Source organism: Sminthopsis crassicaudata, chromosome 1, assembly GCF_048593235.1.
Source record: "Sminthopsis crassicaudata isolate SCR6 chromosome 1, ASM4859323v1, whole genome shotgun sequence".
NCBI classification, from domain to species: Eukaryota; Metazoa; Chordata; class Mammalia; order Dasyuromorphia; family Dasyuridae; genus Sminthopsis; species Sminthopsis crassicaudata.
The window spans coordinates 72587906-72612543 of NC_133617.1; the positions used below are offsets into that span (position 1 = coordinate 72587906).

The window sequence follows — 24638 nt, forward strand, 5'->3', positions numbered from 1 at the left end:
GGGGATAAAGGTACCCAACACTGGAACATAATTCTGAAATGTAGAGGAAATCAGGAACAGAATCAGAGTAATGAAAGTAGACCAGCCTCTTCCCTTGCATAAAATGAAGGCTCCAGAAGGAATTCACCAATGGGAGAAGGAAAAGAGACGTTAGGGAAGGATATTCTATGGTAAATGAATTGTTCTAAGGTGAAGAGTCTGCACTGAGGGAAGTTGGAGAGCAGAGTTCCAGGAGTAAAGGGGACATGGTTTTAAATTCCAGAGGAAATCAGGAACAGAGCCAGGAAGAAGGCTGTAATGTTGCTGCAGTGACTTGGAGCAGAGTTGCAAGACAACAGATTTCCCTTGTGGGAAGGAAGTCTTTCATCTCTGGAGGGTGGCTGGAAATTTCCACAGAAGGAAAAAAAAAAACAAATCTCCAAACAAGGAATTTCTCAGACACCAGGAAGTTAATCTAACCCTTCTATTCTGACAGAGAGAAAACATGGATTCTGAGTTGGTGGAATGTGAAGGATGGATCAGAGGAGAGAAGAGAGGCAGGAAGTCCTGCTGGCTTTCGCTTTATAGTCTATAAAGGCCCTTTAACTGGATGATGGTAGTGGGAAGAGAAAAGAAAGCAGACATGACAGATGTGGAGGTGAGAGAGGGCTGGAGCAGATCTCATCTTCAAAGAGGCACTCATGGAAGATATGGGAATTCAGGTTAGGGCTGAATTAGCAGCCCTGCATTTGGTCTCAGAAGGGCTTGCTTTGAGTCCTGGTTCAATTCTATATTAGTTATAAGGTCTGGGGTAATCTGTTAATTCACAGCCACCAATCCACTAACCCAACTACTGGGCACTGCAACACTCATTAGTTGCTGAGATGCAAAAACAAAAGTAATATGTCCCTTTACTTAAGGAAAATTCTACTTATTTAGCCTTTCTGGACATTATTTTTCTTATCTATGAGTGGCATTGGATGATCTTAAAGGCTATCTTTCAGATCTAACTTTATGAAGCTATGATCCCTAATTTCAAGGGTGTTCTGGCATCAGAGTTAATTTTCAGTGTGCACGAACTGATGGTGCTGATGGTGAGTAAAACAAGTAGAACCAGGAATACATGGTACACAGCAACAGCAAGATTGTGTGATGATCAACTATGAAAGAATTGGTTCTTCTCAGCAATTCAATGATCCAAAGCAATCATGATAAACTGGATGGAAAATGCCACCTGTATCCAGGAGAATCACAAAATCAATATATACTATGTTCATTTTTTTCCTTTTTCTTCTTTTTTTAACTCATGGTTTTTCCCTTTTGTTCTGATTTTTCTCTCTCAACATAATTCATAAAGAAATATGTATTATAAAGACTCAAAAAAATTGAAATTAAAATTTTTTTAAATGTTCAATGTATACATTTACACTTCAACACTTGGCAAATGCAACAAACCATGGCTTTATTTATTGTTTTGTTGATTGTCTAGATTTGATAAAATGATGAAGAAAATGCACATTAAACTTAAAAGTATACATTTTTTCCCCTGGAAATCCAGAACCAGCACATTTCCACATAAATCTATGATCCTGAATGTGACTGCCAAGGAAGAAAGTATAGAAAGAGAAAGAAAGAGGGCCAAAACAAGACTCTTGGGGATTATCTACTTTAAGAAGTTGAAAAGGGGATAAGGACAGTGAAAAAAAGCGAAAATGGAGAGGTTAGAGAAGAAGCAAAAGAAAAACCAGAAGACTAAGTCAACTTCGGCTAAAGGAGGAGAAAGAATACAAAAACAAAGCTTTTCCATCTCAATTCAAAAATTAATAGAGGATGTGCCAGGATTATTCAGTTAATGGACATGAAAATATCATAGGTGTGAATTCACATTCTCTATTCAAAGGAAGTCCTAGAGCTATGAACAAACTCAAAATACATGGATATCTCAAAGAAATGTAGCTAACTGTAGAACAGAAAATACTCCACTCTGAATACTCTGAGTGGGGACAGAACATAGCAATTTGAATCTTGGGAGTGACAAGAGGTGACATGTTTATTGTGACGCAATAAAGCTAGTCAGATGTGGGGAGTAGGGTAGGGAAAGGGGTTCTGGCCAGAAGATAAGCCAAAGTCCTGTTATGAACTTAGCCTAAAAACAGGACTTTAAGGTATCCAGTGGGTGGTCAATGACTTCCATGAGCTCTGAACTATTTGGCAGGGCTGAAGGAAAGGGATCTTAAGAGCAACTGAAAAAGAAGAGAGAAGACTTTCAGGTTAGCTTGGGAGGAAATCCCCTTTTGTCCCTGACTTAAGACGCAATAGTCCTGAATTCTATTTTTGAAACTGCCACCAATTCACCACAAAGCCTTGAACAACTCACTTATTCCCCAGGAGCCTCAGTTTTTCCCGTCAATCAAGACCCTTCCAACTCTTTTAGGATCACAGACTTGGAGTGGGAGGGAGCCTTAGAGACAATGTGTAGTCTAAAACACTCATTTAAAAAAAAAATTTAATTCAATTTTATTTTAAAGACTGCATTCTGTCTTCCTACTTCCTTTCCCTTCCCGTTTTGAGAACGTTATAAAAATGTAGTCAAGTAAAACAAATTCCTGTATTGGCCTTGTCCAAAAACAAAGATATGCTTCCACCTTCCTCCAAATCTTCTCACTCTGGAGTTAACACACTCATTTTACAGATGTGTAAACTGAGATTCAGAGAGATCCAGGAATTTTTTCCAAAATCACATAGAGGGGAAAATAATACTTATGGGGTTTGAATCCAGCTCTAACACTCTGCGATCCGCAAAGATGATGCTCTGAATAGAACCCACAGTTGGACAACCATTTGCCCCTCTCCCACCCTAAGATGTGCCCTGACCCTGGCTCCATATTAGGGAGGGCAAGACACCAGCTCTTTTATTTAGCCTTGGGAGAAGGAATTGTTGGTACTACTATTCATTATGGAGCCATGTGCTCCTGAAAGTCCTGCCATCTCCTTTGTCTTTGCAATAATCTAATCAGAATAAAGATGTCTTTCTCTAGAAGAGTTTGGTGGGAGGGTTCCTATTCCTAGTGAGAAGTAGGAGAAAGGCTGAGAGGCTGAAAGAGGAGGGAAGGAGTGCTCCCTCACCTATCTCACAGGTGAACAAACTCCAATACCACTGTCTAGTCTCCTCACGCAGACTCCTCAGCCTCCTTCCTGTATTCTACCCGGACAGCTCTGGCCCAATGCTCCACATTTCTGGCTTGGGAGAAGGAAGTTAGGTCCTGTGTGTAGCCTCAGGTCCTATAATGTGTCCTTTTGTTTCTCACTGTCCAGGACATACAACATCATGAGGTGGTCATGGAGTTACCTGGTGCTGGGGGCTCTGCTGGGCACAGCCTGTGGAGTGCTGCTGGCCCTGCTCCTGGAGGCTAAGCTGGGCTCTCTGAAACCTCCAGAACTCCAACTTCACCTTAAGTCCAAGAGCTCCCTCATGCCCCTGATCTCCTTGGTCCCAGATACCCTCAACGTCCCCATGGAGAGGTTCTCAGAACAACGTTTGACCTCCAGCATGGCAGTGGTGAAATATCCCTATTCTTACCCCTTCCTGATCAACCACCCAGACAAGTGTCAGGGTGAGACTGCCCCTTTCCTGCTTATATTGGTGATGACTCAGCCTCAGGACACTGAGGCCCGCAAGGCTATCCGGACCACCTGGGGGGAGGAAGCCATCGTGCCTGGTGTGACCATCCGCAGGCTCTTTGTGCTTGGTCTGTTCCCACCCCACTTACGCAGACACCTGCAGTACCAATTAGAGAAAGAGAATGCTGAAAATCAGGACCTGCTCCAAGTGGGCTTCCTAGATACATATAGCAACCTGACTCTCAAGACCCTGATGGGGCTGGAGTGGGTGGCCCGCTACTGCCAGACTGCCCAGTATGTGCTCAAGGTGGATGGTGATGTATTCCTGAACCCTGGCTTCCTGGTACATCAAGTGCTTCATCCTGAGAGGCCCCCACATCCAGCCTTTATCACTGGCTACATCTACAAGAACAGGATGCCCATGAGGAAGCCACGCTACAAGTGGTACATGCCCCGAGAGGCATTCCCTGGAACCATCTACCCACCTTACTGCGCTGGGGCTGGTTATGTGATGTCTGGCTACCTTGCCCTGAAAGTCCTGGCTGCGGCCCAGAAAATCAAGGCAATCTATCTGGAAGATGTGTTTGTGGGGTTGTGTCTGAAGAGTCTAAAGGTGAAACCTACTCCTAGCCCTCTGGATATCTTCCAGTTCTTTGGGAGGGAATATGAACGCTGTGATTTCAACCAGCTTGCAATTGTCCATCCCATCAAGCCTGTGGACCTACTCTGGATCTGGGTGGACTTTCAAAAAGCCAACACCACCTGCCCTCCCAGTAAGGTTCCAGCATAGGGACCCTGCTACTCTCCCTTTCCTTCCAGCCTTTCCCACACCAAAAGCCTACTTCCCCGTAGCCACTTCAATAAACAAACATTTAAATCCTCATATGAATAAATAGTCTTTTGGGGTCACATGAAGTTGGGGAGGAAACTTGAATCTTCTTAATGGGAAAGTATGAGCCAAGTGAACAAAGAAAATGTGCATTTTTATGGGAATCAATGCATGTCCTCTCCCCAGGAGCATCAGCTTTATTCATTTATCTTTGAGGAGAAAAGACAGCAAAGTAAATGGCAAACAAAGCATGTGTGCCATGTGTGCCCCCCAGAAGGTAACACTTGAAGTACTGGTCAGCATGTGGTCTGCATAAGCCACCAGAGAGATGGTGGTCCAAGCCCTCAATGACCAGCCCAAGACCCTTTGGGCAAGCATCTTGCAAGATTCCACCTGAGTAAGCTTTTAGACAAGAGGCAGAGACAGAGAGACAGAGAGAGATAAAGAGACAGAGAGAAAAAGAGAGAGAAAAAGGCAGAGAGAGAGAGAGAGACAGAGAGAGAGAGAGAGAGAGAGAGAGAGAGACAGAGAGAGAGAGAGAGAGAGAGAGAGAGAGAGAGAGAGAGAGAGAGAGAGAGAGAGAGAGAGAGGGAGGGAGAGAGGGGGAGGGGGAGGAGCTTGGATTCTACCTTGGATTCTGTCACTCCTAGACATTTTCTTAGGGAGTCATCAGGCCCAGGCTCTGCCTGAGATATAACAGGTACCCACAAGAATGCATAATTCTTAAAACTTATTTTTGCTAGGTCTACATTCCCATTACAATTCTAATTTCCTTCTCTATTGCATGTAATACATTAAAATCGTGGATTAAATGACACTTAAGCAAAAATTAAATTAATAATTTTGGCTTCCAGAAACTAAACCTCTTCTTTCTCACCCTCCTTTCTGTGTGCAGTGGATCCAAGGCAGCTACAGACCATATTGGCAGAGAGGTTATCCTCCCCAACTTTCAAGTTCAAAGATTAAAGGGGTTGGACTTTGGCTTACCACAAACACAGCTGCTCATCTTGCTACCCAGTGGGTGATGTCATCCACCCTAATTCTTACAGGAACAACATTTAATTCTTGGCACCTGTGGGGTCCATTGAACTAGCAGAGTACATACAGAAGAATCCGTGATCAGGAGTATTTATCAACCTGGGCTGCTGCCAAGCATTAGGGATCCTGCCAATTAATCAAACCAGTCAACACTCTCTCCCACCCTGAGATCATCCTACAGGCTCATGGTCCCCGATGCACCGGAGGTATATTTAATATATATCTCCATAAACTGCTTGTGGCAGCCCTTTTTGTAGTGGCAAGAAATTGGAAACTAAGTGGATTCTCATCAGTTGGGGAATGCATGAATAAATTATAGTATATGAATGTTATAAAATATTATTGTTCTATAAGAAACGACCAGCAGAATGATTTCAGAGAGGTCTGGAGAGACTTACATGAACTGATGCTGAGTAAAATGAGCAGGAACAAGAGATCATTATACGTGGCAACAAGCTGATTATGTGATAATCAATTCCAATGGGACGTGGCTCTTTTCAACAATGAAGTGATTCAGGCCAGTTACAATAGACTTGTGATGAATGACAGTTCACAACATCTTTTTTGTTGTTTGTTTGTCTTTCCCCACTCCTTTCTCATTTTTTTTCCTTTTTGATCTGATTTTTCTTTTGCAGCATGATAAATATATAAATGTTTAGGAGAGTTGTACATATTTAACCTATATTGGATTACTTTATGTCTAGGAAAGGGAGGTGGAGAAAGAGAAAAAGAAAAATTTGGAACACAAAGTTTTGCAAGGGTGAATATTGAAAACTATCTTTGCCTGTATTTTGAAAATAAAAAAGCTATTATTGAAAAATAAATAAAACAAAATGTCCTATTTTAAAGTAGTAGTAAATAACATTAAGCAGATAATCTTGAAAGGATCCTGATTGGTAAAGATCCAAAAGGAAGAAGTAGGGCTAACTAAACCTTATAAAAAGGCTTAAATGGGATACACCCACTCTTTTTTTCTTTTTCTTATTTTCTGTTTTTTATTAAAGCTTCTTAATTTTCAAATCATATGCATGTATAATTTTTCAACATTAACCCTTGCAAAACCTTGTTTCAATTCCACCCCTTCCCTTTACTCCCTCCCCTAGATGGCAAGTAATCCAATATATGTTAAACATGGTAAAAATATATGTTAAATCCAATAGAGGCATACCTATATGTACATTAACTTGCAGCACAAAAAAAATCAAAAAGGAAAAAAATGAGAAAGAAAATAAAATGTAAGCAAACAACAACAAAAAAGGAAAAATGCTATGCTGTGATCCACACTCAGTTCCCACAGTTCCCACATTCTCTCCCTGGGTGCAGATGTCTCTCTTCATCACAAAATCATTGGAACAGGCCTCAATCATCTCATTGTTGGAAAGAATCATTCCATCAGAAGTGATAAGTCGTATAATATTGATGTTGTCGTGTACAATGATCTCCTGGTTCTGCTCATTTCTCTCAGCATCAGTTCATGTAAGTCTTTCCAGGCCTCTCTGAAATCATCCTGCTGGTCATTTCTTACAGAAAAATAATATCCTATAACATTCATACACTATGACTTATTCAGCCATTCCCCAACTGTTGGGTATCCACTCAGTTTCCAGGTCTTTGACCTGGAAAAAAAACCTGCTATAAACATTTTTACACATGTGGGTCCTTTCCCCTCTTTTATGATCTCTTTAGGATACATGTAGACCTTGTAGAGACACTGCACAGTTTTATAGCCCTTTGGGCATAGTGCCTAATTGCTCTCCAGAATGGTTAGCTCAGTTTACAACTCCATCAACAATGTATTAGGGATACACCTATTCTTGCAAGAATATAAATCTTTCCTGCATTCATCACTGCAAAAATAAATAAATTCAGTTCAATTCCTTGACACTGAAATTTCCTGTCCTTGTCTGACAGCTAAAAATCTAGGAAATTATAACTATTTGCTTAGTCTGAGGGAAGCAGGGAAGCCCTGTCCTTACCAGATTATAGTCTGTGAGCATAGGTATGGAGGGTTCCCCACTGAGGGCACCTCAATTCCAGTCCCTTCTCACTCCAAGCTTTATGATATAGGGACAGTGTGCTTGCCTCCTCCTCATCCCTTTTTTATTCCTGGTACTCCAGCAATTAACACAGTATCTGGTATATAGAAGGCACTTAATAAATGCATATTGACTGACTGCTGCTCCCAGATCTGTAATTCAGTTCCTCCTCCACCAAATCCCCACAGAAAGAAGCAGTTTCTGTAGGTATTGCATCTCTGGACCCAGCCTTCCTATTAACCCTGCCTAAAGAGGTTCCTATTAATAGGGGGCATTGGGGGCACAGGGAAGGGAGTGTCCGTCCTAGAGTGACAACACACCTATCTCCCCCAAACACTACTCAATTTAAAAATGTATCCAATGACCCTAGACACTTACTGTATGACCCTGGGCAAGCCACTTACCCCTGCGCCTCAGTTTCCTCATCTGTAAAATGAGCTAGAGAAAGAAATGACAAACAACTCCAGTATCTTTGCCAAGAAAATCCCAAATGAGGTAAAAGAATTAGACACAACTGGAATAACTGAACAATAATAAGGAAGTCACAAAATTATAGAATTTCAGGGTATAAAGAGAACCCAGAGGCCATCTTGTCCAAAAACCCCTCTATAACATCACCAATAACCGATATGGTAGATAAGAGTGTTGGATTTGAAGTAAGGAAGCCCTGATTCAAAGACAAAAACAAATCAGTCCCTGCCCTTGAGGAATTTCTATTTGGCTGGAGGAATATAGCATGTAAACAGATAATAATAGTTAGCAACTATGTAACATTTTAAGGTTTACAAAGTACTCTACAGACATTATTTTAATTTATCTTCATAACAACCCTAGGGGGAAGGTGCTTGTTATTATCCCCATTTTATAGGTGGGGAAACTAAGGCAAACAGATTAAATGAACAGCTGAACAGCCTAGGGTCACAGGTTTTCTTTTCCACCTTTTATTGTTTATTCTATGTGATAAATGGTGAATAACTTATTCCCTAATGAAAATCTGCCACATTAGTAAACACTGTCCACACATGTACTGAACAGGGAAGGTAAAGGCAACATTAGACTACTTACAGAGGATGCATAATTAGGTCTAGGAATGAGAGTCAGTGCCTCAGCTTTGCTTCCAAAACAACAAATTCTTCTGAGAAAAGAGCATCACGTTTATTTAAGCAAGAGACATCTGGAAAGAGAACTCCAGACAAAGCTTTAGACTTGGAATTTAATGGGAAACAAATGGAGGGTTTGGCCTTTGAAATAATGCCAAGGAAAAGAAGAGGTCGGTATATTGTGCAGGTCTGCCGAGCTTGCAAAATGTAGAGTGGCAGGAAGTCCATCATGCCCTTAGAGAAAGAAAAATGTCAGGGAGTTGGTTGAGGGAGTGTCAGCGGTAAATTAAGGCAGACACGAATTGGGTGGCTGGTTTTGGTCCTTTGTGGTTTATACTCAGTTTTCTGACCTTATTCTTTCACAAAGACCATGGACCACCACAAAAACAGCTAGGCAATCTGTCTGAGAAGAATGAGTTGAATTTATAAAGCTCAATGAACCAAAGATATGCATTCAGAATGACCAAACTGGAGGTCATACATAAACAGCCTCCCTCACCTGGCTGGATATTCTGATCCTGAATTGACAAAACTACTTGTGAAAGAAAAAACTTTGGGGTGGGGATCAGGGAAAGAAATATACAGCATTGACCAGAACATCAGCCTGATTTACCAGCTTCTTTCCAAGAGTTGGGAGAAAGTTGAGGCTAGGAAAAAGGGAGTTTTCCCACAACCCCTACTGTTAGTCAGTTTTTTTTCCCCCATATTTGGAGTTTATTCCATTTCTTTGTAAACCCTCAGCTATTTCTGCTGCTGTTTTGTGTTTATCTTCTCATTTGGCAGGGTGACATTAATTGCCTTCTTTCCTTCTATCATAATCATCACAGGGACTTGTTTGGGTTTTGGATCGTAGGACTGAGAAATCCTTTTGAGAATCCCGACTCTGCAGCTGAAAATGCATAGAGTATGGAGCATAGAAGATGCTGCTAGGACTTTCAGAACCTTGAGTAATTTCTTCTTGCAACTAAGCTCTGTTCTCCATACCATATCTCTGTTTCATGAATTGAGTTTTACAAAGGTTGTATTCCAGGGATAGAAGGGAACAGAAAGCATGGAACATGGTCCTCTGTGCTTGTTTTTTGAGCAAAGTAGTCACATAGTCAGCCTTGGGTCTTGGGAAGATCAGAAGCTAGTGTGGAAGACTGGTTTGAAAGGGGAGGAATTGGAAGCAAGGAAATCAATTCTGAGGCGGCTGTTATGTTTTTTAAGTGAAGTGCTGGGGTCTGAATTAGGTGATAGTCAGTGGAGAGAAGAGGATGGTTGCTAGAGATGTTAAGGACTTAAAATTTAGCAGATGTGAGAGAAAGGAAAGGAGGTAGGAATAGTCCAATGATAACAATGATGCTATGAATTTGGGGATTTAGAAAGATGTCTGTAGTTTCAATAGTCAGAGAAAAGTTGGAAGAATTACTAGATTACCAGAATTACTCAATATGTCTAAATCTGGTTTAGTGAGCTATATTTAAGATGTTGATAGATCCAATAGATCTATCAATAAAAACAATACTAATGATAAATAAAATGTATGTGGCTTTTTAAGGTTTGCAGAATGCTCTACAAACATTATCTTACTTTATCCTCACAACAACAGTGTGAGATAGGTGCTGTTATTATCCCCATTTTACAGATGAGGAAATTGAGACACAGCTGAAGAAGAAAGGAATTCCATGCTGCAGGAGTCAGGAAAGAATGCATTCTAGGCATGGTGGCAGGTCAGTGTAAAAGTATGGAGAAGAAAGATGGAGTGCTATATGTGAGGAAGAGAAAAGCTAGTTTGGCTAGGCTGAAAAGTATCAGAGGGAGTAATATTTAATGAAACTGGAAAAATAGATGGGGCCAGGTTGGGAAGGGCTTTAAAAGCTAAACAGAAGAAGTTGTATTTGATCCTAGAAGCAATGAGGAATCACTGCAATTTATCAAATAGGAACTAACATGATCCAATACTTGCTTAATGAAAATCACATTGGCAGTTGTGTGGAGGATGAACTGGAAAGAAGAGAATTGAGGGAGACCAATCAGGAAATCACTGTAACAATCTCAGGGAAATTAGAATAGAATCTTGTTGGTTCCTCCACAGTTTGAAGGATGAAATTAATACTGTAGCAAGTCAAGTAATTATCAATCACTTTAACAGTTAAGAACTTAATATTTAATACAATAATTTATCTTAGAGCTCTAGGAGATATCTATTAACTGAAGTTCCCTATTACTATTATCTAAGGACTTCATGCCAGATAATGTTGAACTTCAAAGCTATTTCTTCTAATTGTCTAGTACACATTGATGTACAATATTGCCTCCAATTGCTAACTCCATCCAACTTCCTCCCTTTTCTTCCCTCTTATTCCTTAATTTCTTCTTATAGCCTATGGCATTTCCCTCACATGTTGTCTTTCCTGAAAGTTAGCCTAGGTTTAAAACACTTCAGGTTTCTCTCTTGGCTGAGCTGAAATCTCATTTCACTTCCCTCTAAAGAGTTCAATCACTTACATGTAATTTCTAGTACATTCTAAGCTGTATGATTTCTCTAATTTTTGGTTAGATAAATGAGTTTGCTTGATGGGGTTTGAGGATGGTGTTATTGTTGGTAATCAGGATTTCATGGGAAGGAATTAAGCTGGTGACTGATGACTAGGGGATGGTGATGAGGGAGATAGCTTTTGTTCTGAATTTGATTTATGCTCCTCTACAAGAAATATCTAGATATTATGGGGACAGATAAATATATTTATAGTATTTATTAAGTAATTTTTCAGTCGTGTCTAATTCTTAGTGAACCCATTTGGCACTTTCTTGACAAAGATATGGAAGTGATTTGCCATTTCCATTTCCAGCTCACTTTACAGATGAGGAACAAGGCAAACAGGGTTAAATGACTTGCCCAGGGTCACATAGCCAGTAAGTGTCTGAGACTGAAATTTGAACTCAGTAAGATGATTCCTCCTGCATCTAGCTCTATCCACTGTGCTCTCTAGCTGCCCCAGGTATTCCTAGTATAAAATCCTTCTTAAGAGATAGGAGAGAGAAGGAGCAAGCACTTAAGCACAGTTGACTTCCCTCACTGTAGAAATCATAACACTTAAAGAGGGTTGAGGATCTATTGAAAAACAAAGGTCACAAGTTTTCCCCTATATTTCTTTTCCCAGTTCAACCACAGGACATAATAGACAGCCAGATGATATAGTGAACAGAGCACTGGACCCAGAGTTCAAATTTGACCTCAAGATACTTACCAGATGTATGACCCTGGGCAAGACATTTAACATCAATATCAGTTTCTTCATCTGTAAAATGGAGATAAATAATAGCACCCACTTCCCCAGAATTATTGTATGGTTAAAATGAGATAATACTGTAAAGTGCTTTGCAAACCTTAAAGGATTGTGTAAATACTACTATTATTAATTCAAAACAAAACACATTTAAATAAATGTATTCAGTCACTTTTCAGTCAAGTTTGATTCTTCATGACCCTCTTTGAAGTTTTCTTGGCAAAGGTACTGGAGTGCTTTGCCATTTCCTTTCTAGCTCATTTTACAAGTGAGGAAACTGAGGCAAACAAGGTTAAATGCTTGCCCACCGTCACATAGCTGAGGCCAGATTGGAAGTCAGATTTTCCTGACTCAAGGTTCAGCAGTCTATCCACCATGCTGCTGAACTTCCCACTTCAGCATAGAAAAATATAAATAATAAGGAAAATCCTCCTATACACAAAGGGGTACACACTTCCACAGATCACCACCCTACTGGAGATAAAAGGAGCACACAGAAGAACCACTCATGGAAAATAAAGAATGCATATACATAGAAAACTTATGGGGCTGGGCAACACATGTGAAAAGGACACACATGTATGTCAGAAACCTACATCCAGAATAAATCATGCTCTTCTCCAGCTTCGATATTCCCCTTAATGAAGGCAGGTATCATTGGGAGATGTGGTAACATCATCAAGTTCTGGACAGGTAATATGGAGTGATAGTATCTTTATCGTCTTTGTAATTATCCTTGGGATATTTTCCACCTCATCAATGTCAATCCATAAGTGTGGCACTAAAGACTGAATATGGGACTTGACCCAAGGTAGGATACAACGGAACTCTGACCTCTTTCCTAACTCTGGACCCTTTGTCTCTGAATGCACCTTAAGATTTGTACTTGCCCTATCACACAGTTGACATATTGATGAGCTTGCAATCTGTTAATGGAACCCATGGCTCAAGCCCAGACATTTGCATAAGACTCTCCTCATGGGAAAAAGGACCATTATTAGCCAATTCATGCCTATAAGATAAGGCAGTTTTCAAGAACTTAGAAAAGGAAAGATTTCCCCCCCACTACCAGCTTGATTTTGAGTACACAAGACAGTTGGAGGCTCTCTTCAAAGAGAGAGCCCTGGAGGGAGAAAAATACTATAGGAAGCAGCATACATATGAAGGCACCAACAAGTCTCTAGTTCCAGCTTGCTACATTAGATACTTTGAAGATTTCTCATTGAGTAAATGAAGGACACTCTCAAAGTGAGCTGAGAAATCTAGTATGGGTGGGAGAGCTCATTCACTCTGTGTGTATATTGTATCTTTAAAGATATAATTTCTCTGATTTTGCTTTTGGCTTGGATAAATGAGTTTATTTGCTATTTGACATTTGTAGTAATCTTTGTGTTACATTTGGAGACAAGCCTTCAGATATAGCTTAGGGCATTCCTTCCTTGTTAAAAGATAGTGATCAGGAAAAGCACTTTACACCCAAAATTCATTTCCCCTAAACTAGGAATATTTAGAGCAGCATACAGATATGATTTTTTCTGAAGAGGTAAAAGCAGATCAGCCTCATGTGCTCAATTCAGGCTTCCCTCCTAGCAGGAATCAATGTCTTCTTTGAGAAGTGAGATTCCAGAGATATCTATGATTTTTCATGAGTTGCATTTAGGCAAATGCATGTGGACCTAATCTATACAAGCAACACACACCTATAAAAGATCCCAAAGTTTTTTCACCTAAACTGCCATCTAGTTAAACCTCCACCTTCTTGGACTTGTTGGTTTTTTAAATCCAAGTTTAAAATTGTATCAATCCCTTTTGAATTACATCTGATTAGATTTGATTCACTATCAGTGGGTCAAAATTTTGGATATGCCCCCATGAAATATATTCTTCTCAATGTATATAATATGAAGCAACTTTGCCACGCGGTCTCTCCCCTCAAATCTCTCCAGAGACTAGGCTTTGTGGGGGCAAAGCTGAACAGACCTTGGGATTTTATCTTAAAAGGATTATCCTAAGGCTATTCGAAGGAAAGAAGGGGTATACTGAGACTATATTTAGTGGACCAGTTGAGAAGGAAAATGCCATATTAGCATCAGTTGTCACCCAGAATCTTGAATTGCTTTGATTTTTACTCTAGATACTGGGGGATGAGGGTGAGGGGGCTACTGAAGAGGAGGAGTAAAAAAGTCCTACTATGAATACTAAGAGTCTTTCTCTCTTTTTGCAAGGAGCCTTGTGAATATATAGGAAATTTCCTAGCACAGATTTTGAAGGGGAAAGAGGGAAGGAAAGAAAGATCATAATATCTTTCTTGGAGAGGTAAAATGTATTTTACTTTTGTTTTAATTTTGAGTATTAAAACTGCTGCAATTCGTATAATATATGCTTGAATCCATTGGGATAGGGAGAAATTGAGAGAGGAAATTTTCCCAAAGGACAAAAAAGACTGAGTCAAGATAACTGTAATAATTACAATATTTTAATATTTTGTTAATCAACAGTAGGATGAACTAAAGAAGCAGTAGTCCAAACAAAGGAAAACACTGCTTTCTTTCTGAAAAGTGAAGGGCAAAAAAACAAAATAAAAATGGTCTCCATTGGAGATAAGAGCGTAAGTTGAGTGCCACCTATTGGTAGACTCAATTATTTTGCACTCTGAATTACTATTCCAAATTCTTCAAAGTAATTTAAACTTGTGACAGCTATCTTCCTCCAGGCATATTTAAAGAAAGTGTAAATCAAATGCACGTCCGAGATCAAATTATCACCTTAGCCTTTCTTCCAGTCATTCATTCAATCAACCAACCAACCAAAAAAAAAAAAGTGCATTACATTTATTATGTTTCAGGCACTGTGTTAAACACTAAGTAGGCACAAGAATACAAATGCCACATACAAATACAAGAATACGAAAATAAGACAGTCTCTGATCTTCAAGTTTCTATCAGGTATAGATCTGGGTATCCTGATCAACTATTCTACAATGCCATTATTATTAAAAAGCAATTTGGTACTAGGGAAGAAATTGAGGTTGTCAGAGAGGCCGATTAACCATACAATTACAAAAGCAAATGAAGAGAGTAACTTAATATTTGGTAAACCCAAAGATCCCAGCTACTAGAGCAAAAACTCACTATTCAACAAACATTGTTGAAAAAACTAGAAAGCTTGGCAAAAACTAAGTAAAACCAATATCTCACATCATATACCCGGACAAGCTCCAAATGAGCTAGATAACATCAAAAAATGAGAAGCATGGAAGAAAATTATTAAAATACTTATTAGATCTACGGATGGGGGAAATTCAAGATCAAACAAGAGATAGAGAAATTCATAGGAAATAAAATGGAAATTTTTCATTAAATAAAAAAATTTAAAGATCTCCATTAATAAAGTCAATGATTCTAAATTTAGAAGCAGAAACTTAAAAGATCTTTACATAAAGTTTCTCTGATAAAGGTCTTATTTCTATATAGAGAGAAGGGTTCAAATTTATAAGACTAAAAGCCATTCCTTGATAAATGGTTTAGAATTCAGAAGAAAACTCATGGTATCAAAATACTATTGATCAAAAAATGTTAAACAGCACAGAGTCAAAGATAAGATCCCTAAGTCTATTCCACTAGGACTTCCTCTACAATGGGACTAATTTATTAAAGAATACTTGTAAAGTCCAGTTATTCAACTAATCCCAAATCTTGGTTACCCTTTGCCTTTTGCTAACCCCTGAGCCATTTTCGATGATCTAGCCTTCAATCCCTACTGTACTTCAATAGGCCATTTTTGGCTTTATCTTGCTCTATTCCAGACCTCAACAAAACTTCCTAGACATTTATAGCCATGCATGTTTACCTTCCCCCACCCCCCTCTTTCTGGGTTCCTTTACAATGTAGACTCCTTTAAGGTAGGAATTGTCTGGTTCAAGCTTACATCACTTAGTATCATATGGGCCCATAGTAAATAATTTAATAAATGCTTTACCTATTTATCTATTTAGATATGACCTTGAAAGGACAATACTTACTCGCATTTACAATGTTACTTCTACTTTTCTGAACATATTGTGAAACCAATATCTTACAAGATACAAGGATCCTTGATTTAGAGGTACAAGGGGACCTAGAGGCCATTGAATTACCCTCACTTGATAGATGAAGAAACTGAGATTAAGAAAGGTTAAATACCTTGGCCAAGGTCACATAGCTAGGAAATGCCTGAGGTAGGATTTGAACTCAGGTTTTCCTGAGCCCAACTATCTATTCACTATAGAGATATAGATATATAGATATAGATATAGATATATAGATAATAGATATATAGATAGCCAACCTAGCTATTCCTCAAGGTTAATTTTGATTTGGGAAGGGGCCCAAGTCAAAAAAAAAAAAAAAAGATCACGAGATTCAAAAACAGAAGGGATCTTTATAACTATTGATTATTTGGAGCCAATGTAATCAAGGTTGATTTTACTATGTGGTTTATAAACTAGATTGGGGGACATTTCCCAAAGAATACAAGGCACAGTAGAGTGTCAGGTCTGAATTTATGAAAACTCATCATCCCGAGTTCCCTCCTTAGCTTCAGACCTTATTAGCTGTGTGAATTTGGGCAAGTCATTGTCCTGATTGCTTCAATTTCCTCATCTATAAAATAAGCTGGAGAAGGAAATGGTAAACCACTCCAGTATCTTTGCCAAGAAAATCCCAAATGGAATCAGATATGAACAACCACCCCAAAAACTATAGATGCATTAAATAAATGGAAGATTCAGATATAAGTGGGTCACCACCAAAGGTACATTGATGATGATCTCAATACATAACTGATGAGACCTGTGAATGTGTTCACTTACCTTATAGTGACACCTTGAGTCCAGTCTACAAAATTGCTACTTTCTTTTTGGACAACATGACATCAGGAATAGACTCTGGCAGGCTTCCCGGAGACTTTCTTTAGGCTTAAGAATTAAGAAACTGATTTGGCACAGTTCCTGCGGCAAATGAGAAGATTCTGCAGAGTGAATGGTTGCCCAGCAGTGAGGGTCCCTCTTGAGGTTACATACCATGAAATGGATGAAATCACTTTGAATCCATATCTTTTTTTCGGCAAAAGAAAAATCTGCTGATTTAAATTCTATCCTGGGAATCAGTATTAGGAATTGCAGAAAGGATCTGAGAGAATTTGGAAGGACTAATGATGAAATATACTATCTGGACTTGCATTAAAAAAAAAAAAAAAAAAAAAAAAACACTGACATGTTTAGATACAAACTGAAGCAGGCTATTTTTAGTTTCTTTCAATTTTTTTATTTTATATGATTCTTCTTATATACAAAAACACTTAATATGGCAATGTTTTACATGATTGCACATGGTATACCTATAGCTCGCTGTCTTGGAGAGGGAAGGGAAGTGAAAAAATTTACAACTCTACTTTAAATGTCAAAATTTTGTTCTAACATGTAATTGGGGAAAAATAAAATATATATTAAAAAGAAAAAATACAAACACCTTAAAAAAAAAAAAAAAAGAATGAGGGACAACTAGGTGGTACAGTGGATAGAGCACTAGCCCTAAAGTCAGGACTTGAGTTAAATTTGATCTCAGACACTTAACACTTCCTACCTGTGTGCCCTTGAGCAAGTCACTTAATCCCAATTTGTCTCAGCCAAAAAAAAAAAAAAAAAAAAAAAAAAAAGGAATGAGACTAGAGGAATGAATCAATAAGCAGGCATTTATTAAAGGTTTACTATGGAGCAGGTATGTTAAAATCTCAGGATCCAAAGATCAAAATAAAAAGTTTCTGGAGCTTAAGGAGCTTCCACGCTTGTTTAAGGGAAATGATACATGCATACTATCTATGAATACATATAAAAGATATAAAGATATAAGGTAACATAAGAGGAAAGGCAGCAGCATCGGAGGAATCAGAAAAGGCCTCCCGTGGAAGTCAGCACTTAAAGGAAATTAAGGCAAAAGACAGGTAGTGACAGGTGGAGAAGAGGAATAGATCTGGAGTAAAAAGAAACAGGTTCAAATCTTGGCTCTCCCACTCATTGTTTGTGTGACAATTTACCTGTCAGCCTCAGTTTTCCCATCTGTAAAGTGAAAAAGGTCAGGTTTAGTGTGACAAAGGGAGAGGAAGTTGGGGTGTATAATTTCACAATTTTGAGGCTTGGGAAGTGATGCTTCTTCAAAATAGAGTGAAGCCAAAGGTGGCTGAAGTCAGGTGGAGAGTTTTGGAACTAAGGAAGTACAGGTGGGATCAAGATGCCGAGTAATGAATGACCCATTTTTCTTTTCCCTCTCTCATCTCCCCTCAGAGCTGACAAGCAGAAGTGGCTTCAGCCCCCACTCCCACCATGATGCTCTGGGGGTGGGTGGTTCACATTGAAATAGGGGAGATGAGGCAAGCTCACACACTTCCTATAAATAATCCAGTGGAAATTCTCCTGCTAAGAAAACCTCTAAATGTCCCATGTTTGGTCAACTATGCTCTTGTACAGCTCACCAGAGCAGGGGCATCCCCTTTGCAGATACCACTGAGGGAGTGACAAGCTGCAGGTACCGGTTGGGGAGTGGCAGGTTGACTGTGATGCAATAAAGCTAAATAGTCAAGTGGATGGAGGTCAGTGCAGAGGCTAAGCCAAGGTTTTTGTTCCTCCAGGAAGTGAGGATTCCTGCTATGACCTGACCAGCGTGAAAATGATGAGGTGGTAAGGCTGTTGTAATCTTGGCTTAAGCCCTAAATCTCTTGAGAATATTAGATTCCCTGGGGAAATGACATGGAAAGGGAGAGGAAAGAGAAAAGGAAAATAGAGGGATGTGACCATTAAGTTCCAGGTTGTGTCCCTACTCTGGGAGCCAGGACATCTAGTTCGTGTCCTGGCTGTCTCTTAAGTCATTATGCAACCACAAATAACTCATTTCTCTGAGATTTATTTTTCTCTGTAAAATAATAAGTTTGGAAGATAAGACACTCTAGACAACTCAGTCTGATTCTTTGATCCTGTATGATGAGGGGATTAGAACAAATTGTAAGGCATTTCTTTTTCAGCCTGTAAGTTTCTAGTAGTTAGGACTTCAGGTCCTTATAGACTAATACATATAGGCAATTCCCTTGCTTAGTTTCCCATCCAGAAAGTTCTCCCTTTAATTACCCATCCACATCCTATAGGCAACACCCCCAAACTTTGTGGAGCACTATTACTCATCACCCCCAACCACTGAAGTCCGTTCCCTGACCCTGCTCTCCTTTCCACCAGCCCACTTCTTCTGCACCACCAGGCATCAGGGAGTAATCGTCTCTCACAGGGAGGAGAAAGGCCAGGTTCCCTCCCTGGCTCCCTGGACTGACCTATTTTCCCCCTGCTCTCTGCCCCAGAACCCTGACATCATGAGGCTGCTCAGGTGGAATCCAGTACTGGTGGTCCTCCTGGATGCAGGCTGTGGGGGGCTGCTGGTGCTACCAGCAGGGTGGTCTAGAGGTAGCTGGAAGCCTTTGGGAGCACCGAAACACAGCCCCGGCACCCAAGAGATGCTGCATCTCAGAGAAGTTCACATGGCAAGCCCAGTTTCTGCTCCCCGGGGACAGAGAGCCCACCCAGGTCTTCCCCTTCTTTCTCAACCACTCAGACAAGTACAAAGTTTTTTTTTTAGGGGCTCAATTTCTTGATGTTGGTGATGATTTAGCCCCAGGACCAGGTTCTGAAGAACACCATTCGACTTATATGGGGGAATGAAAGCACCGTACCTGCTGTGATCATCAACCTCTTCCTAATGGGCCTGTCGTCTCATTTCTCCTCCCATCTGCCAGAAGATAAGCACAGGGATCTCCTCCAAGTGGCTTTCCTGGATACCTACCACAACCAGACCCTCAAAACCCTCATGGGCCTGGAGTGGGTGGCCCAATTCTGCCCCAGGACCAATTCTGCTTAAGGTGAATGGAAATGTCTTCCTGAACCTGTTTCCTGGTGCATCAGATAACTGAAGCCTGAGCAGCCAGCCCTACCAGACTTCATGACTGACTGTATCCACAGAAACAGAATCCCCACTCGAAGGCAGACCCATCCTCAGTATGTGCCCCTGAACATGCTCTCCGGAACCAGGTTACTGCTGCAGCCCTGGCTATGTGCTGTCAAGATGCCTGGCCCTCAAAGTGCTCTCCATTGCCTGGAAAATGCCACCCTGTCTTTGTGGGGCTGTGCTTACAGAAGCTAGGGGTGGAGCCCACACCCAGTCTCCTCAACACCTTTCTGGACTTTGACTGATTATACAACCCCTGTGACTTCCGAAGTTTTGCCCTTGTCCATCCCTTCAAGCATCAGGAACTTTTTCAAGTCTGGCCCAACTTTCAGAAAAGCACACACCACCTGCCCACCAGAGTGAACGACACCTTTCTCTGCTGGACTCAAGACTTATTTCCTCCTCCTGCCTTCCAGCAGGCATTTTCTATCCTGCAAGGCAGACTGAACCACCTTAGCCCATCCCCTACTTCCTTTCTCATAAATTTGAATATCTCCAATAAAAGCGCTATCAGAAATGACTTCATTCAGAGAAGATAAAGGGAGAAAAGTAGGAAAAAGGAGGGAAGAAGGGATAAATTTAGTAGGAAAACACCCTCCTGTAAATGAAAAGGCTTTGACCAAGGAATCATCACTGGTGGGAATGTCACTGTCTTGGACCTGTTTCTACAACTGCAAAATGAGGGGGTGTTGGACCAAACTATCTCTAATGCAGCATTCTGGCTGCAAACTGATATTCCCAGGAAGCACCCATTCCCTCACCCTCTGGGGTTGGAAATAGGGAATGAAAGGATGAAGCTGGGACACACATTGTGAAAAGGCGTTCTCCAGCTCCATGCTTAAGAGGCAATGAAGACTTTTTTTTAGATATATTGCCAGGTAGCTGCAACAACACCCCCCCCCTCCCACCAACGTTGTGGCACCAAAACCAGTAGTCCTAACCATACACAGTCTGATGGAGCAAGACAAGACCAGGTGGGTGGGTCTCAAAAACTCAGCACACCCTCCCCACCCCACCCCCCAGCCTTCATCTGAACCTCAGCCAAAATTCCGCTTGTTCCAACTCAGGGGTCCCAGGGAGCCTGTGGTGTTGAAAATACAGGATCTGTGGTAGAGAAATCAGGTTAACTCACTTAGCCCCTCCTCTCTAGGACATCGGTCTGCCCATCCATAAAATTGGGTTCGACTCCATGGTCCAAAAATCCTGTGAATTTGCCAAACCCCTCCCAGTTTCCAAAAATCATACTGTGGCTAAAATGGGGAGAGGCAGGACTTGGGTCATTCACTCCCATGGGAGACCAGAGCCAAAAAGACATTGAAATTTCTCCATTACAGGGAGACACACATAAAACACACATCCATCAGGACAGACCCATTTTCCTTTATTTGTGTAGAGGACCATACATTCAGGTTCCTAGGTTCATCATCTAGTCAACAGCAATGTGGTGGGGAAAATTCTGGAGGTAGAAGACCTGGGTTCAAACCCCAGCTCTGTCCTAGTTTGTGCCCTACCTGTGATTTGAGGCAAGTCACAACCTCTCCCAGTCTCAGTCTCCTGCAAAATGAGAGGGTTGAACTAGACTGTACCTAAGATTACTTCCAGCTCTAAATCAATGATCCTATGAACTTCTGCTCCCACGCCATTTTTTCCCCTTCTAAACCCCACCAGTCAGAATTAATCACATGACATCATAGCAATGCAAGAGGACATTTACTTAAAACAAAAAATATATAACAGGAGAGAAGAATCAAGCAGCAAACCTCCTCACCACCCGTTTCCCCAACTACAGCCTCCCAAACTTCTAGGGAGTAGATGTAGATTTTGAGTCCTCCTGTCTCAGCATCCCTGATGGCTTAGCAGCTGGGCACTGTAAGCTGGTTGAACAGGATAAAAAGAGGCTCTTTTGAGTTCACCTTCTGGGCCCTTTCCTGAGCTGTGTATCAACATGCTACAGCAACCTAGACCCTAAAGGTCTATTAGCAACTTGCCCAGCAATTAAATCTGGGAATTTAAGGTTCTGAAAAGAATCACATCTCAGGACAACAGAGATGTGAAGTCTTGATATTCTGGCCTCTCAGGGCAAACCACAGCTGGGAGAACGTCTGCAGGCACAGAAGGGGGCAATCCTCCTGTAATCAGCCCCCAGAATCAGATGGCTCCTGACTCCATTTTCGATTTTTTTCTCTTCTCTCTTCCGGTGCCCTGCTTGAATACTCCTTCATCCTGTCTCTGGAGAAAGTTTGTGCCCAGCCTCTCACGAAGGCTGCAAATTCTCCCCTCTAAGCAGTCGATGTGGGGTAACATCATCTGTCAGGGATATAGTTGGCAGTGGGGACGTTTCCCCCCACATCCCTATTCATTTACATTCATCTTGATTCAGGGTGCTGGAATGATCCAGGCATACACTTCAGTTACAAGAAGCTTCCTAACCCCACAAACCCCAGGCCCCCAGCACAAAACTCTAGGACTAGAAGTAAGACACAAGGGGTTAATGGGGCAGTGTTCAAAACAGTGTGGTCACCTAGTCTGGAGTGTCCACAGAGAGTCATTAGCAGCTAGACACACAGAGCAGCCACCGTCAATAACATAATAGGAAAAAAATAACTTCCCATTTTTACAGTGCTTTGTATCACAGAATAATTATAAAAGCTGACATTTATTCGTGCCTTAAGGTTTATAAAGCACTTAACATACAATAGTTCATTTGATCCTCCTAACAACCCTGTGAGGTAGGTACAAGAGATTTAAACGATAGAATCACTGAAGCTGAGGGCTTAAGGGTACCTCAAAGGGTGTCTAGTCCAACCCATAGCTGAATAGAAATCTCCATAACAACAGCCCAACCAAATCATCTGATCACTGCTTGAAGACCTCCAGAGAGGGAAAATCAACTCCTGAAGTAGTCCAGTGGGATCTTTGGACATACAGGGAATTATTTTCCCCCTAATTGAAACCTGCCTCTTTTCACTTATCAAATCGTTCCTAACTAGTCCTAACCTCTGGGACCAAGAAGTGCGGAAGTTTAATTTCTTTTTCCATAAGTAGCCCTTCAAAAATTTACAAACTATCTCTTCCCCTCCCCCCCAGACTATCCTAAGCCAAATATCCCCCACTTTTTTAGCCAATCTTCACATGGCTGTGTCCAGAGTCCTCACCATCCTCTAAACATATTGTAGTTTCTCAATGTGATTTCCTAAAACATGCATCCCAGAACTAAATTCAGTATTCCAGAAGAGGTCTAACTAGGACAAGATATACAAAATGCTTTCACAAGCATTTCTCACCACCCCTATAGGAGGCTAAAGTTTTGTGAAGATGAAGCTCATGGGATTTGATTTTAACTGGAAGGCAAAGGTATACAAGGAAGACATCAACATGTAGAGGAAGTCCACAAGTACAAAAGCAAGGGTTTGGGTGGAAAGGAAAACTGTAAGCCACGTATTAAATTTCTTGAGAAAGCAGGTAAAATAACCAGAAACAGGTATGATTACAGCCACAAATATCAGAACTGTGTCTAAAAATGGATAGCATGAACTTCAAAGGCTGCAGTGATGGGGGACGTTTAGTCACTTGAAGGGAACAAGGAATATGATAGCAAAGATTTACTGAGACAGAGAGTGGTGTGTGTGTGTGTGTGTGTGTGTGTGTTTGTGTATGTGTGTGTGTCCCAAGAACAACAAACACTGGAAATGGTGACAAGGGATCTAAGGCATCTTTCTGAGAGGCAGTTTGCCATGAGAGTAAAAAGATTAAAAGATCCAGGATAAAAGGAGCCTGTTAATGATCTAGAATGTGAGTTCATGACTACAGAATCCTTTTCATCTTACTGTCCACAGGGTCTTTAGTTCCAGAACAAGATAGAATACAGCTTTTACAAATCTTCAATTCCATGGAGGGTAGTTGGTGGGCAAAGATCAGGTGCCTCAGAACAGACACTGGACCAGACCACAGGGTTGGAGACCCTGAATCTGAGGAGTTATGAGATTGCCATCTCAGAAATTATCCTATGCCATCTTCAAGTGAATTTAGGCCCTTCGAAGTTTGTTGGACTCACACTGAATACTGGAGAACCTCTTCCAATCTGGTATTCAAACTGTCCCAGAAATTCTGTTGCGATGAAAACTGATGCATATAAGAAATGTCCAGGAGGCTGGATGACAGCCAATAGAATGGAATACCTGTGGCAGGAACTTTGGGGCTTAGTCCCCCACCATAAATTCTGTAATAAAAAAAAATTCCTGGGAAATTTCAGAACCTGTGGGGGCTTTTGAATTTGTAGTATCTGAAGAAGAACCACTTTCTGGTTCAATGTCACCTCCTAAATCAAACTTTTAACACCCTATGTTAACAATGATTACCTCACATCCCCCACAAGAGCTATCAACTCCTTTTTCTCTATCCAAAAGAAGCCCTAATGCTGATGAAAAGACCAGGACCACAGTGACATCCCAGGCAGACAGCCAGTTGTGAAATGAAGGGACACAGCCTGACTGATCAGCTGACCACACAGAATATAGCAACAAGGAAGTTGGGTCTGGATAACATGTTAATTGTGATGCAATAAAACTGATTTTTAAAATGAGGGGATGGCAGGCAGCAATAATGAAGAGATGGGAAAACCAAGATCCACCTTCAATTAGGGAATCAAGATGCTATCTGTGTTGAGGATTCCTAGAGTGACTTGGATAGGGCAAAGATAGCTAGCTGGTAGAAGGTCCCCTGTAATCCTGACACTATCCCTG

The 24638-nt window shown here is 40.8% G+C and overlaps 1 protein-coding gene and 1 long non-coding RNA gene across 2 annotated transcripts; both read left to right on the plus strand.

Moving 5' to 3' along the window:
* The first annotated feature begins 2092 nt into the window (after positions 1–2092).
* On the plus strand, positions 2093–4481 carry LOC141538630 (beta-1,3-galactosyltransferase 2-like). Its single transcript, XM_074260251.1, has 2 exons — positions 2093–2249; positions 3295–4481. The coding sequence occupies exon 2, from the start codon at positions 3308–3310 to the stop codon at positions 4388–4390; it is 1083 nt and encodes a 360-aa protein (XP_074116352.1). The 5' UTR covers positions 2093–2249; positions 3295–3307; the 3' UTR covers positions 4391–4481.
* Positions 4482–18487: 14006 nt separating this feature from the next.
* LOC141538654 (uncharacterized) lies at positions 18488–24142 on the plus strand. The gene is made up of 3 exons (XR_012481093.1): positions 18488–18587; positions 19256–20870; positions 23733–24142. It is a non-coding gene; the product is annotated as an uncharacterized LOC141538654 (long non-coding RNA).
* Positions 24143–24638: the final 496 nt, after the last annotated feature.

Excerpts from the sequence above, each read along its gene's own strand:
- LOC141538630 (XM_074260251.1), top strand. The coding sequence starts at position 3,308 with ATGAGGTGGTCATGGAGTTACCTGGTGCTGGGGGCTCTGCTGGGCACA.